The sequence below is a fragment of the Trichomycterus rosablanca genome, chromosome 9 (genome assembly GCF_030014385.1).
Source record: "Trichomycterus rosablanca isolate fTriRos1 chromosome 9, fTriRos1.hap1, whole genome shotgun sequence".
In the NCBI taxonomy this organism is placed as follows: domain Eukaryota; kingdom Metazoa; phylum Chordata; class Actinopteri; order Siluriformes; family Trichomycteridae; genus Trichomycterus; species Trichomycterus rosablanca.
This window is the reverse complement of record NC_085996.1, coordinates 39,521,749-39,538,500: the sequence shown is the minus strand read 5'-3', so window position 1 is coordinate 39,538,500 and position 16,752 is coordinate 39,521,749. Positions and strand designations below refer to the sequence as shown.

Sequence of the window (16,752 nt, the reverse complement as noted above, 5' to 3'; positions counted from 1 at the left end):
AAAATTTCTCCATCAGCAAACATTGTAGATCAGTGGTGCATTAGGTGGGATAAGGCGTAGTTATTGTAACAGACTTTTCTGTGGTTGTATCGTGACAATGGTTTGATGGACGTTTCTACACGAAGTGAGTGTGTTTTGACCCTTTGGGGCTTCCATAGTTCATGGAATAGCATGCTTGGCTAACGACTCTAGCTGTCCGCTATTCGGTACCGTAACAGAAAAAGAAATAAAAGTGTTCTGCTCCCGACAACTTGTGAATATAGCGTGTATTTATTTCTTTATTAAGAAAGTGCATCACTACGACGCTCGGTTACATTTGAGAAACGCTGTCTTAATGAGAGATGCCGTGCACGGTGAAGTCTCAACGTGAACTACAGATGACTCGCAGAGCCAAATAGAATTTGCGTTAACGGCACTATTTTTTAAAATCGCGTTAAATTGAGATTGCGTTAATGCGTTATTATCGCGTTAACTTCGACAGCCCTAATATATAAATATATATATTGAGTAAATATTAAATAAATAAGCACACTGACATTTCAGAGCTTTCTTTGTTTACATTTAATGTTTGAAACGACTATAAATGTTTGATCATTTCTGTTATTAAAACAAAATTAAGGCAACAACATGGATCGTGTTCTATAAGGCTGTAAAGAGTTCACCGTGCTGAAGAAAATCCTCCGACGTAAAACGAATTTCTACTCAATTTAGCTTCGTTGTGCTTTCAATCCAGTCGATGAACTTGGAAACGCGAGCGTACACGCCCGGCTTCATGGCGTTGGCGCAGCCGAGACCCCACGACGTGACACCCTGCAGGACGAAGCTTTTCTGTGCGAAGCACACGAGTGGACCGCCACTGTCACCCTAAAAAACAAATAAAGAGAGGGATTTAAGTACCTTATACGACGGGAGTGTGTTCACAAGACCCTGCAGACCCTGTAGATCTCTCTACACAGACTCATTTTACATCCTTCGCGCACCTATGAAGAGGGCGTGTCTAAATCCTTAGCTCCCTTAAAATGCTCCTACTGAGGCACCTTAATTCTGAGTGATGATCTGACTGAATGACGAGGGAGCGTCCGACACCTCCTCAGTGCTGAAGATCAATCCCAGCATTCAGTGCGGCACGACTTTTCTCACACAAAACAACAAACGTGGCGGACGAATGAATGAAACCAACGGAGTTCTTTTCAAATGTAAATAAATTCTCATTGATGTTTAATCTGTATAAAGGTGTAATTATATAAGTGTCGTTTATTTGTAAATACGAAACAAGTTCAACATTAGTCAAAATGAACTAAAATAAGAAGAAAAAAATAAGAAGAATAAGAAGAAACTCATTACAGTCACTGACCAGAGGCAGGATTTCAAAACTAGACCTATTTTATAAAAATATAATTATATACAAATATAATATGCAATAAAAGGTGTTTTTTGTAAAAATCATTACCTGACAGCTGTCACTTCCTCCTTCGATGTTTCCAGCACACATCTCGTGGTCCTTCACTCGGTTGTTCAGGTAGGCCGGACGGTTACATATTTTGTTGTCAATAACCGGGAAGCCGGTCTCCTTTAGGATACCGTCCCCGCCCGTTCCTAAAAAAATATTAATAAATAAAAAATCAGGAAAGATAGAATAAAATCTAAACGGATTTGGTTCTGTTTGGTTGTATATAAATAAATAGCCGTAGCTGTATTTACTGTATTTATACCTTGTGTATCACCCCATCCTGTAACGTAACATTCTGTTCCACTTGGCACGATGAAGTCTTTCTCAGGCAAGCACGCGGTCAACACCTTATCATTTATAGTTACTGGTCTAAAATAAAACAGAAGTTATTAGTTTTGGTTTGATAAACTTAACAGGGCGGTATTATCCTGCAGTACAATTTATTCTGTTTAATAAGCACCAGCCAGATGTCTAGATACTAGAATCTTAGTGGAATTTCCATTATAAACATTATAATTAAATATGGCTTTTAATTAATAAAAAGACAGCTTTAGCTTGGTGCCACCCTGACCAGGATCAAGCGATGGTAAAACAGGCAATGGATGGTAGGATGGTTGTATTGAAATGAAAAGGATTGGAATGGAATGAATTGGAATGGAATGGATGGAATGAACTGCAATGAAATGGATTATATTGAACTGGAATGGAATGGATTATATTGGAATGGAATGGAATGGAATGGAATGGAATGGATGGATTGGAATGGAATGATTGGAATACTGTTTAACAGTCCGTGTGCTGTCGGGTCTGTTAAATATGTTATATGTTACATGTCATACATGTGTAATTATCTGTACTATTATGTGTATTGTGTGTACTACTATGTGGACTATTTTGTGTACTATTATGTGTATCACCAAAGCAAATTCCTCGTATGTGTAACATACCTGGCGAAATAAAGTGATTCTGATTCTGAATGGAATGGAAAAGAATGAAATAGATTGGAATGGAATTAATTGAAATGGGGTTAATTGGAATGCAATGGAAAGGATTGAAATGTAATGAGATGGATGGAATGGAAAGGAATGGATTACATTGGAATGGAATGGAATAAAATGAAATGGAATGGATTGGAAATAAATGGATTGGACTGGAATGGATGGGATGGGATGGGATGGGATGGAATGGAATTGAATAGATTGGATTGAAATGGACTACATTGGAATGGGATAGAATTGATGGATAGAGTTGAAATGGAATGGACTGGGTGGAATGAATCGGATGGAATGGAATGTAATGAAATACATTGGGGAATGGGATGGGATTGAGAGTCAGGGATAAATAGAATGGGATGTTATGGGATGGATGAAGGGATGGTAGGGTGGTTGGATGGATGGACCGAAATTGAATTGATTGAAATGGAATAGAATGGAATACATCGGAATGGAATGAATGGGATGGGATGGATGAAGGGATGGATGGATGAAAGGACAGACACCCACCTGTCCTGTCCAGTGTTTCCTCTGACCATTGACCAAGAATATTGTGCGTGAAGATTGTATGGTGTTAGACAATGTAATGTAATATGCATCATCAGTCAGTAATAGATAGTGCTGCTAGCTGTCCCTCACATACCATTAGATCCTGTTGCTGCAAAACCTGGACGGTATCTTGGTACCTCGGCCCAGTTGTTCCAGTTTAAGCATTATTGTTAAGGATATTTCTTACCTGTCCAGTTTGAGAAGAGCGATATCTTTTCCCGTTGGTTCCAGTATGATCTTGGACAAGTCCCTGACCTGTTTGGACGACTCTGTTGCTTTCTCTGTATGGATTCCCAGGTACACCTTGTACGCCGAGGGTCTCGTGGATCTGCAGAACGACGGACATTTATTTACTAACACAGGACAGGATGGGCTGAGCTCCTGATTTATAGTTAGCGCTCCCTCGCTCACTTTTCGAGGCAGTGCGCCGCCGTCAGGACCCACTGAGGTTTGATTAAAGTTCCTCCGCAGAAGTGGAAGCCGGAGCTGCAACACAAGTGAAATTACTGCTGTGATAATAAATACAGACTGACAGAAGGACTTCAAATAAATGAGGGATAAAAAGGGTATAGATGATTCCAGATACAGTTAATACACATCCTTCCATAGTCATATAAAACATGCAGGGCAGAACACGTTCACTTCTATTTTAGATCAAGATGACAAGAGAAAAATATATAAATGTCTAACTGGCTTGTGTTTTATGACGTTCCTACAGTGAGGGGGTTCAGTGGTAATAATAATAAACAATTATAGTAATAGTAACAGCGGTAGTTATATTAATAATAATAGTAATAATAATAATAATAATGATAATAATTGACAACAATAATAATAAATAAAAATAACAATAATAATAATGAGTAATAGTAATAATAAAAATGAATAATAATATTAATAATAATGAATATTAATTAATAATAATAATAAATACTAATAAATAATAAATAATAATAATAATAATAGTAATAATAATAAAAGGCATAATAATAATTGACAACAATAATAATGATAAATAATAATAATAATAATGAATAATAATAATAGTAATAATAGATAATGAATAATAATAATAATAATAATGAATAATAATAATATCAATTAATAATAATAATAATAATAATAATGAATAATAATAATAATAGTAATAATAATAATAAAAGGCATAATAATAATACTTGACAACAGTAATAATAACAATAATAATAATAATAATAATAATAAATTACTATAATAAATTACAATAATAACTGATAATAATAATAAATACCCATAATTGATAATAATAATAATAATAATAAGTTATTATTAAGTGCTTCTCAACCTTTGTTTGTATTACATTTACATGTGACATTTTGCAGACGCTTTTATCCAAAGCAACTTACATTTGTGAATGCAGTTTGAGCAACTGAGGGTTAAGGGCCTTGCTCAAGGGCCCAACAGTGGCAACCTGATGGTGGTGGTGCTTGAACCGGCAATCTTCTGATTACTAGTCTAGTACCTTAACCACTGAGCTACCACTGTACCACTATTAGACCCCCACCATGTGTTAATAAAATTGTCTGGGACCCCCTTGACATGGGGTATGATTGGGTTATCTTGGGTTTCAGCATGATGAAGGTGAATATCTTGCCATTTTCTGATTGAAGCTGATGATGTGGATTTACTTTTGTTAAACTGATGGTAGGAGCTTCTTAACCTTGGTCTGCTTCAGCAGGATCTGCATCAACAACTGAATCTGAACCTTAGCCAATCGTGGTCACCGTCCGTTCACCTTTGCACTTTTGTGGTGGACAAATTAAATGTGTCCCTTCTCAAAGATCCACCATAGAATATAGGTTTAAAGTAGATTTAAGACATCAGAAGTTCTCCTTTATGCCAATAGCTGATTGATTTTCCTGTCCCTTCACATGTGACCCACCTCTAAGTGGTTGAGACCACATTCCAGACCTCGTTGAGACTGTGGACCATGAACGACGGCACATTCCACCACCACCCCATAAAAAAACCTTCATCTTTCAGATGATTGATGTTCCGTTTCTCCAGCATGGTTCCAGACACTATGCTGGGAAACCTTGAAGCTGCTCTGGTTCCTCATGATGATCCCCGGTTCCTAACTCTCACTATAGGATTGTTTTTTAGTTAGTTATGAAGCGCAGGAGACTTCCTACCTTGTCCTGAGACTGATTTGCCAAGGCCAGGAGTGAGCTTTAGACACGCATCCTCCTACGATCCTGCCGAAGCAGCGTCGTGGTTTGACCGCTGGCTGGCCGCACTCCAAAGTGTTCTGTTCTGCTCACACGAGAGAAATGCCAACAAAAAAGCACAAACATCATTAATATAGTATTTTTTTATGCATCTGTTGCCAGAAAAGATTCTTGCCGTGACCCTGACCAGAGTAAAGCTGTCGTACGAACATAATACAATCATTCAATACATTATTGGCTGTTTATAATAGAATTAATTATTTGATTATGCACTTTTTCCCCCAATTTTCTTCCCTAATTTAGTATCTAATTACCCTGATTGCATTCCGCTTTGCCTCTACCGATACAACCCTCCACTGCTGACTGAGGAGCTTCACAACTGACACACGCCCCCTCCGACACATGAGCAGTACCAACTGCCTCTTTTCACCTACACGAGGCGAGTTTTTTATGCGGATCAGCTTTGTGTACAGAGAGCCACACCCTGATCAGTATTATCCCCAAACTCTGCGCAGCCGGCATGAATCAGCCAGCAGAGGTCGCAGTTGCACCAGTTATAAGGAACGCTGGTCCGGCTCCTCCCACCCTGAACAACAGCCAATCGTTGTTCATGTGGCCGCCCAGCCCAGCCAGATGGCAGAGCTGAGATTCGATTCGATTCGATGTATTTGAAATCCCAGCTCTGGTGTGCTAGCGTATTTTACTGCTGTGCCACCTGAGCACCCTTAATTATGCAGTTTAAAGCTGCAGTATGGATCATTTCCTGAGCTCTGCTGTCAGCTGACTGGTCGTCCACACAGACGCACGATTGTGCTGTACCAGGTTTGCTCATGACTGCTGCAATTACGACCTCTGCTGGCTGATTGATGGCAGTGCACTGCACAGAGACGAGGGGATAATGGAGATCGGTGCGTGATATGGATCACCACGGATCTGCGGTTGGTATGTTAGTCTGATTGGTTGATTGGATATGGCTAGATTGGGAGGGAAAGTCACTTTGTCTATAAGTATGAAGTGCATGGAACAGTAGTCTCTCTATCAAACTCCAAGGGAAAATTTAAAATGATGATGTAAAGCTTGCTTTCTCATAGCATAGCAATTTTTTAAGGTCATCTACCACTTTAGGGTGGATAATCAGGGACAGCGCTTACCATTAGACGTGATTATTCATTCCAAAGGGGTATGACATACCACAATCTGGAACTGCGCAATAGTCCCACTTCTTTGCAGGGTCTTTAGTGTAACACCAGGGTCCGTTCACGTCGTTGTCTGGATTTCGGCATTTCTGGTCATTAAAATATACGTTCAAGTGGTTAGGAGGTATAACGACTCTAATTAAAGCGTTAATCATACAGATTCTGGTCCTACATTAGACTCCAGACCCCTGTCGGGGTACAAAGAGGTGGTGAAGCTGGAAGAGTGAGGGCTCATGGTGTTCCAGTCCTGACAGGCCACTCCTAACGCCGTGGTCGATATTGCTCCACGATACGTGGCTCCGTTGCCGATTTTGCAATCTTCAAACCAAAACACGATCAGAATTAAAATCTGGATCGATTAAAAACACCCAACATGACGACGATGTATGATGTGCTTTTATTTACCTTTCACTTCTACAGGGGTGGGATTCGGGATCTCGGGTTTGGTCTCCGGTTTGGCCTCCGGTTTGATCTCCGGTTTGGCCTCAGAACCGCAGCGCTCTATCTTGCAGTACTCCCAGCGTACAGAGGGGTCAGTGGTGTAACACCAGGGAGCGCTGTCGCCGTCAGGGTTCCTGCACAGGTTTCGTCTCAGATCTCTACACGCCAGGGAAAAACAAATATCGATGAACAACCAACAGAATCAAAGGCGCGGTGGGATATTCAGCTAGTAGGTTGGGCGCCCCCTAGTGGGCACAACTTGTCAGTAGTCTGCTAGGTGGGAAAAGACGGGACTAAAAAGTGGGCAGGGTCTATGACGCTGTGTAACATGGAGATCAGTGCATGACTCTTCATGCGCGAGACCGCCCTCACAAGCCGATCCACTGAAGTACGGGCGAATAAGAGGGTGTGGGAGGGAGGGCGTGTCAGAAATATACCCTCCTCGTACACCATCAAGGTCTCCAGCACAGGAAGAGGAACTGGCTACGACTAAATTGGGAGAAAATGCGTTAGAAAGGTGTCCAGTTTAAAACTCAAAGGCTGGTCTGGCTTCAGATCTTTAGTAGTTAAACAAGTGGCATCACGCTTGCGCAAGGCAGCAATACGCACTGGAGAAGATGCCAATCTATTACATGCATTTCAAATATACAAACTCACACCTAGGGACAATGTCGAGCAGCCACTCCACCTTCTGCATGCTCCTCGGAGGTCTTTGGAGACCAAAGTACCCAAAGCACACTGAAACATGCCAACCTAAAACTATAAAAGCAGTTTTTCTTTTTTTAAAGCGACGCTCATTTTGTTCATGATTTTTATCAAAACGCATCAAAACAAAACTTAATTTATTAATAAATATGGTGGCGATCTGGTCCCACTGTGGTTTACAAGACGTAACGTAAAGCCTCCACAAGGGGGCGCTCGCGTACAAGTTCATTTTGTGTTTATGTGCCTGTTAAATGTATTTCCTTATTAATATTTATCAGTAGCGTGTGTAAGAACATGGCACGTCGTACCCGTTGGGGAACTGCTGGGGCGTCTTTGTGTGTTTGTGAGGCTCCATGGAGGTCCAGAACTGGCACTTCTTCCCGCTGATGGTCTCCGACGTGACTCCGCGGTATGAGCTGCCGTCTCCTTCGTAACAGTCCTCGATGGGAGCGATAACTGGTTCATCTGGAAACACAACATGCATAATGACAGGTGAGTAGTAGTGGCACTCTATTACATTTACTTAGTTTATCTGCGTGTTATCAGTGGTACATTTGAATCCCCAATGGTGCTATCGGCCTGTCTGGCGTCCACATACAGACACGATTGGCTATTTCAGGAAGGATGCAGGTTGATCGAAGCCCCACAATAAACTGGCTAATAAGATGATTTTAGTTTATATGTTAGACTGACCTGGCCGGGGCTCGTCACCACAGGTGGGTACGTTGCAGTACTCCCAGCGGGTGTTTGGGTCAGATGTGTAACACCAGGGATTCCTCTCATTATCAGGGTTCCTGCAGTAGTTCTCATCCAGACCTCTGAAAAAAGACACAGGATTTATGTAAAGTGAGACCACACCAGTGGCACCCCACAGACATTTTTCATAGGGGTGGTCAGATGGGGCCAGTGAAAATTTGGGGGTGGCACACCAAAACCCAAAGCTATAACTGAATTTCAGGAATTCTATTATGCTGTTGATAATTATATCAGTATGAGAGTTAAGGAATCGAATACAGATAGATTTTGGTTTCTTAATTAGTCTTACTGTGCATAGACTTTGATTTAACTACTTTTATTAATTCATTCACTGACTGTTTTACCACCACTTTATCCTGGTTTGGGTTGCGGTGGGTCAGATTCACTGGGCAAAAGGTAGGGAACACCCTGGCACCAGTCCATCAGAGAGCACACACACTTCTATACACTTCTACCTAGCAATCCGAGCAATTTTATTATTATTATTGTTGTTGTTGTTGTTATTATCATTGTTATTATAATTGTTATTGTTATTATTATTATTATTATATTTCGTACTTGCAGAGGTAATTCTCTGGAGTCCTGTTTTGTTTATTATTATTATTATTATTATTATTATTATTATAATTATTGTTATTATTATTATTATTGTTGTTGTTGTTATTATTATTGTTATTATTGTTATTATTATTGTTATTATTATTATTATTATTATTACTATTATTATTATTGTTATTATTATTATTATAATTATTATTATTGTTATTATTATTGTTATTATTATTGTTATTATTATTATTATTATTATTATTGTTGTTGTTATTATTACTATTGTTATTATTATAATTATTGTTACTATTATTATTATTATTATTATTATTATTATTATTATTGTTATTATAGTTCGTACTTGCAGGGGTAATTGTCTGGAGTCCTGTTGTGTTTATGAGGAACCTGGGATGACCAGCTCTGGCAGGTTTTTCCTGACATGGTGACGCCGATGTTGCCCCGATACGAGTTGCCGTCTCCGGTACTGCAGGTCATCTGGGTTACGATGGCTGGTGGTGCAGACGCTGTGGGGAGGAGAAGCACACAGGACACTATAACAACAAAAGGTATTTGGGATGTCCTTTTAATTCATAAACTTAACAACAGTCGCTAACAGGGAAAATAAACCAAGCATATGAAGGAAATGTATATGCTTCTGATTTAGCAGCAACAGTTTAGGGAAGGACCTCAGACAATTAATGATTGTCCCTGGTGCTGTAGCAGCCCCCTGCCCAAAATTTATACCACTTGGCCATGTCATGCAAACATCTTTGCAGACTTTGGAATTAACCCCTGATCAAGGGTCAGAATTGCAATATATACTGGGGGGACAACACCCCCCCCCCCCCCCCCCCCAACCCCATCCAGATATGCTAAAAATGTTAAATATACATATTTCACTTATTAGCTTTTCGTAATGTCAGGATCCGTCAGTGTTCACATCAGTTATTAATAGCAGAAATAATGTACAATAGCAGGAAGCCCAAATCCCCCCACACCCAGGTAGATTTGCCCCCCAAGAGCAGTTCCAGAAGGGGGCGCCAACATAGCTACCAAAAGTTATGCTACAACTTAAAAAGTTCACACAGTAACACCAAGAATGGCCTGTAGATGGCGCTTTACAGTCGTCTTTTAATACAACATACTGCAGTTATTTTGAATGATATTGGGGCGAAGGGGCGCAACTTTTTCCAGAAATCCAGGATTTCCATCCCTGCCCCTCATTTAAAGCTAATACACCTTTGTGTACTTCATTAGTCATGTTAGAAGAGGTGAAACACGCACCCCTGCTCATCCCGTTAAACAACAGTGTTAGTTTAGTACATGAGAATGGAAGTTAGCTCACTGCAGCGAGGAATGCCACAGAAGTCCCAGCGCTTGTTCGGATTCGTGGTGAAACACCAGGGTCTGGGTTCTCCGTCCGGGTTTCTGCAAAAGTTCTCCTCTAGGTATTTTTCTGGTAACCTGTACACACACACAGTCAGAGAAATATTTATTACTGGTATAAAGTCGCCTCACAAACACGTCCCTGTGTAGGAAAGGAAAATGTGTAGGAAGAGGCGTGTGCCAGCATGGGTATCGAGCATGCAGCAGAATGTGAGTGCAATGAATCCTCAGATATGACTAAACCAACAGAAAAAATACATATATGCAAAATAATATGTAAAGCCTCCTCCACAGAACAGTAATGCACAGTGGCACGGATGTGGGTGCTGCACAGTGGCATGGGTGCTGGGTCCGTGTATTCGTTTTCGCCACTGTCGCCCTCGGCTGTTCAACAGGGGTTTTTGGTCTGTCGGTCCTGGAGTCTGTAAAGACTTGATCTCACTAGTGCTATTGGCCAGCCAGGCGTCTAAACAGACATGATGCCAGTAAAAGGGGTGGAATGGCTGAAAGAAACCAGGTACTAGGAGGTGCACTTCTCAGTCTTTAAGAATTGACAAACATTTGATTCGTCCACCTTAAGGACGTGAAGGTCAACCGTCCTGATTCAGTTGTTGAAGCAGATCCTGCTGATGCAGACCCAGGTGAGGAAGCTCCTACCCATTCACTGGAAGTAAACCAACTACATCAACCCAGGACAAAAAGGTCGAGAGCCGCTGGTTTAGGTAACCTGTGGTACGAATGCAGTGACCAGTAGGTGTGAACACTCACGCTGAGGGAGTGTATCCGTGGTTGTGCGGTTTCTGCGAGTCCCAGCGTTGGCACGTGTACCCGCTCTCGGTGCTAGAGACCTTCCCTCTGTAATCCTCTCCACTGCAGTGAATGCATTCCTCTACAGACAGACAGACAGAAGACGCAGGGTCAGACGTGGACATGTGCTGCGCTGACCCGGAACGGGACCGGTTCCTCACCCGTGCAGTTCTGGATGTCGCAGGTCTCCCATCGCTTCTCGGGGTCCAGGGTGTAGCACCAGGGCCCGTCTTTGTCTCCGTCCGGGTTTCGGCAGAAGTTGCTCTCCAGGTCGGCTCTCGGGTGGGTCCTCGGGGTGATGCTGCGCAGGTAACGTAGTGTTATAGATTCTATACATTATTTTTGAGTACAGATGAATATAAAACAATGAATATGATTAAATACAAACTTCGGCTTGTGGGGGAAAAAACTTTCCCATCGCTGACACATCCGGCCGGATTTCGTCTTGCTGATGGTCCCTCTGTAGTCGGTTCCGATGCCGCTCACGCACTCACGTAAATATTCTGTACACAAATTAAATTCATTCATTCATTGTTTGTTTTATCACAGATTTATCCTGTTCAGGGTCGCTGTGGGTCCGATTCACTGGGCCAAAGGCAGGAAACACCCCGGACAGGTCACCAGTCCATTACAGGGCAAACCCACACACACACCGTCACACCTAGGGGGACTGCACGGTTTTTGTACTGTGAGAAGAAACCGGAGCTACCGGAGGAAAACCACACAGACATGGAGAGAACATGCAAACTCCACACAGAAAGGACGCCCGGGTGGCACAGCGGGATAATCCCCTAGCACACCAGTGCTGGGATTCGAAACTCTACTCCGCTACCAATCGGTTGGGCGCCCCCTAGCTGGCATAATCGGCAATGCCTGCAGCAGACAAAAATTGCCTATTAAAGTCAGCAGGGTGGAAAAAGACCGAACCAAGCAGAGTCTACGTTAAGTGTAGAAAAGGAAAAAATTAATATTTAATGAATATTTAAAAAATCCTTTTAAAACACATTTTCAAAATTACAATTTAAAAGCAGCTTAAAGTCTAGGGGTCCAGTGTGAGGATTTAAGAGGAGGGTTAAGACCCACACGTTTAGATCAGCTTTTAATGAACATTTTATTCCTTTTAATAATGTCTCTTTTTATTGTTTCTGTCTTTTATTTGCTTACGTCTGAAGTTTTATGGTATAGCATATAGTGCTGTATAAATAAATAAAGATTATATTAATTATTATCATTCATAAGACCAGCTTGTTTGATTATTCAGACTGCAGAAGGTGTGATGGGTGGTGTGCTTTACCTTTCTTCTCAAACAGAGCTGTGCTCATTCGACGAAGCACCGGGCTCAGCTTAGAGTTGGCTAATAACGTCGTGCAGTCCTGATCCTTTTCATTATATATAAAGGACCTTTAAAAAAGATAGATAAGATAAATAAAGCATCTGTTACACTGATCTGCGACTGCATCATTAGACGTCTTTAAAAACGTGGCTGCTAAACTGCTACACCTGTTATGTTACTGCAGAATTGGGAGTTTATTGATTTCAGTGACTAAAAACTGTTGTTTTCTGTGAATTAATGACTAAATTATAGTTTTTTGTGTCTGTATGTGAATTAAAGTTTGGTACTGCACATGTGTCGGAGGGGGCGTGAGTTAATCACAAAAATATTTCAATGAATAACCACCTATGATATATAAACATATAAACATGTCCTTCTTAAATGTATGTGAGCTTATAGCTTCATTTTGTGATGGCAAAATCTTACAGGTTATTAATGATTTTTTTTATAACTTACATTTGTCCTTAAAGGAAACCAGTGTAGTTTTGAAGTAATATACAGATGTGATGCATTTTTTAAGTTTTTAAGGCTATGTGTAATTACACAAACTGCATTCGGCGCCCCCTTCTGTCGCACTTTGCTTAAGACATGCTTAAGACAAGCTGCTGTAAATCGTGTACTGTACATGATATTGCAAAAAGATTCAGAAAACACAGATTAATCCAGAAACCATCATGCTACTTGATAAATGTAGCCACATGAGCTCGGTAGCACTTCGGAAAACTGTTATCAGTTAACACAGGCCACCGCTGCATCAAGAAATGCAACCTGAAGCTGTACATATGCAGAAAGCTTTTTGGGCCCAGTCCACGTTTCAACTTGTTTTCAATAAAAACGATCGTTAAGCTCTGCACGCCGAAGACGTAAAGCACCTCCATACTGTAAGACACAGAGTGCGTGTGCTCGACCGGCCTGCCTGCAGTCCAGATCTGTCTCCTATTGAAAGCGTCCAGCGTGTCATGAAGAGGAGATTCAGACGACGGCGAGCATGGACTGTTGAGCAGCTAAAGTCTCGTATCGAATTGCAACCTTTAGTGTCCTCAGCTCCCCACACATTAAAAACTAATAGAAACGCTGATGGAACACAGGGGGGAACACGCCCCTGTCCTGACTTTTTTGGAGTGTGTTGCAGGTTTTTACTTTACAGTGTCCAAATCCAGCCATGAATAGTAAACAAACTTGACGTACTTTACATAGATCAAATCTGCATTTTATAATATATATTTATCTTCTAAACAACTCTGGGTAAAATATAATAAACCTTCACCCCAGTCACCCCTCAATCTGCCCCCTTCACAGTTGAGTGTAAAGCTTGTGTGTTCAGTACGTGTGTTACCTGCATGTAAATGCTGACTCGGAATTACATTTCTGTGCACATTCCTCTGCAGATTTTACTGAGTACTGAGTTTTGGGCAAAGAGAGCAACCAGGCACCTTCAGTCTTGGTGTAGAGATCCAGAACTGTAAAGAAAACAAAGAGAATGAGTTAAAATTATGGCCTGATTAAGAGGGACGCAGGGTTTACAGGATCTTTATGAAAAATCATGGGTGTTGGGGTGGTTGGGGTTCGAATCCCGGGCTGGGCTCATGAATACAAAGAGTCACCAGCACTAAATTTCGTTGTATGCAAGTATAATGACAATAAAGGTTCTTCTTCTTCTTCTAAATAGGAGGTTTGATCAGAAAGGGCATCCGGCGTTAAAACTGTTTACTTTGGCGCCCCCTTGTGGGAGCAGCTGGAGAACTTGTTCTGCCACAACAACGATGGTTGTAATAATAACAAATAATATTAATAATAGTGTTGTTATTATTATTCAATAATTATTTAATATCCCATCATTTTTGTAAATACAATTAAATGCTGATAGGGCTGAATAAAGGCTAAAACAAACATGCAAATATAACATAATGTAATAATTCTAAACCTGTTAAGATCTGCAATATTAATTTATATTAATAATGTTTATGTAATGTGTAATTTTACCTGTGCTGGTCCTGACCCTAAAGGCACCTGTTAATGAGAAAATAATCATATTATTAATATTATTAACACATATAACAGCCAAAAATCAGTCAACAACTTTAGAGAATAATTTGTGTACACATATAGAAAGCCTGTTAGACATAAATATATTATAATTCTCACTAGGTCATTAATAAATCTGTAATTAAAACAGTCTGTAGACATAAATCAACATAAATCATCGTAAATCATCGATCCAGAAGCTCACCTAAGCACAGAAAAAGGCAGAACACGAGTTTAGCTCGATGTCCATCCATGTTGCAGCACTAACAGGCAGTGCTCGGCTCTGATTCCAGCTCTAGTTCTGCTGTTTAGTCTTTTAGGTTTAAGTCAATAAGACAAATAATCAGTCAATCATTTTCTCAGCAAGGACACAGAACATAGGTCATGTTGTGTTTACCTGTGGGCTCCAGTCATCACATGGTTCATCAGTCAGTCCTGGTCTTAATTTAATTCTGGGTTTATTTATTTAAATGATCTAAGTGATCTGAATTGCTCCTGGTGTTTATTTAAAACTGAACCCTAATACTGTGTTATGAATGTGTTACCTCTATACCACTACAGTGTTTAGTAAAGAATAATAAATAACATCTAATAAAAGACAATCTTACATTCATGGATCTACTGTATTTTAAGTTTAGATGAATTGTTGGCTGTTTATGTGAAAACTCTGGATATGTAGAAGCTCAGTCGAATTATTTGACATAATTTTACACCAGGATTTTTTAACCCACTTAAATAAATAAAAGATTCTCGTCAGAAAAGCGTCTCAGATCAATAAGTTAATGATCCACCCAGTGCAAACAAAATCTGCAAAACATCCAAGTTTTGTAAGCCTGAAGATTCTGTACAAATAATGATGAAGAGTAAAACCAAAATACAGAAAAATACAGACCAATCAGAATGAAGGTGTTTTAGTGTTTTAGTGTTAGAATTCAAACATAAAGTATTTATATGCAGGCCAATATACACCGATCAGCCATAACATTAAAACCACCTCCTTGTTTCTACACTCACTGTCCATTTTATCAGCTCCACTTACCATATAGAAGCACTTTGTAGTTCTACAATTACTGACTGTAGTCCATCTGTTTCTCTGCATGCTTTGTTACCCCCTTTCACCCTGTTCTTCAATGGTCAGGACCCCCACAGGACCACCACAGAGCAGCTATTATTTAGGTGGTGGATGATTCTCAGCACTGCAGTGACACTGGCGTGTGTGTTGTGCTGGTATGAGTGGATCAGACACAGCAGCGCTGCTGGAGTTTTTAAACACCTCACTGTCACTGCTGGACTGAGAATAGTCCACCAACCAAAAATATATACAGCCAACAGCGCCCAGTGGGCAGCGTCCTGTGACCACTGATGAAGGTCTAGAAGATGACCGACTCAAACAGCAGCAATAGATGAGCGATCGTCTCTGACTTTACATCTACAAGGTGGACCGACTAGGTAGGAGTGTCTAATAGAGTGGACAGTGAGTGGACACGGTATTTAAAAACTCCAGCAGCGCTGCTGTGTCTGATCCACTCATACCAGCACCATGTCAGTGCCGCCAAAGACAGAAAGCACCTCCAGACTGTTATCATTAACGCAAAAGAGAGACACGTGCTGCCATCCAGGTGACGTCTTTTTCACTCTGGCTTCATGGACACAGAGTGCGTGTGCTTGACCGGCCTGTCTGCAGTCCGGATCTGTCACGGACTGTTGAGCAGCTGAAGTCTCGTATCTTGTATCGATATTAGGATAACATTTAATGTTTACCTTTAACCCTCTCAGCTCCAGCTGTCGTACAATGACTGACCCTGCACCCAGGCCACACCACAGATGCATTGTCTATATTACGATTATCTTATTATGAAACACCCGTCAGCACCACTGTGGAGGAATCTGGGCCCATTTTAGCCCCTGTTTCTATAGAACTCACCTGTCTGTAGTGAGTTCTCATTCTGGTAATAATACTGAACACAATAACAGAACATGGGCGTGTCAGGCGTCCTCATGCAGGGTCATTGTTTACAGTTACTATAACTACTGGAACTTACCGAAGCAAAGCAACCTGCGTTCAGGAACCATCGTGATCTCAGAGAAACGTCAGTCCAGGTAATTCTGATTGATTTATTATTTATGTTATTTATCGAGTTATTTGTGTGACTTTCTGTGTTTTTATTGTTTTTGTTTAATTACATTTTATTTATGATTTAACTGAGACGTCAGTGTGTTTTGTACGTTTGCTAAGCTTCAGTAGCACAATGACAGTTTATTTATTTATTATTATTCTCAGTTCTGCAGTGATTTCTGATCCCTGGTACAGATCAGCTCATTTTTTAAACAGAGTTACTAGTATTTTTTGGGAGGA

At 40.6% G+C, this 16,752-nt stretch overlaps 1 protein-coding gene across 1 annotated transcript; it reads right to left on the bottom strand.

The window, feature by feature from the left end:
• Window positions 1-546: 546 nt before the first annotated feature.
• Window positions 547-14,671, bottom strand: plg (plasminogen). Its single transcript, XM_063002421.1, has 20 exons — window positions 14,602-14,671; window positions 14,355-14,381; window positions 13,708-13,831; window positions 12,333-12,439; window positions 11,427-11,541; window positions 11,200-11,339; window positions 11,000-11,120; window positions 10,191-10,309; window positions 9,207-9,369; window positions 8,234-8,358; window positions 7,849-8,005; window positions 6,800-6,993; window positions 6,567-6,712; window positions 6,390-6,483; window positions 5,163-5,283; window positions 3,403-3,477; window positions 3,179-3,319; window positions 1,713-1,819; window positions 1,451-1,596; window positions 547-864 (listed from the first exon to the last, which is right to left on the bottom strand). Exons 1-20 carry the CDS (start codon window positions 14,648-14,650, stop codon window positions 703-705), a joined length of 2,433 nt encoding a protein of 810 aa, XP_062858491.1. The 5' UTR covers window positions 14,651-14,671; the 3' UTR covers window positions 547-702.
• Window positions 14,672-16,752: the final 2,081 nt, after the last annotated feature.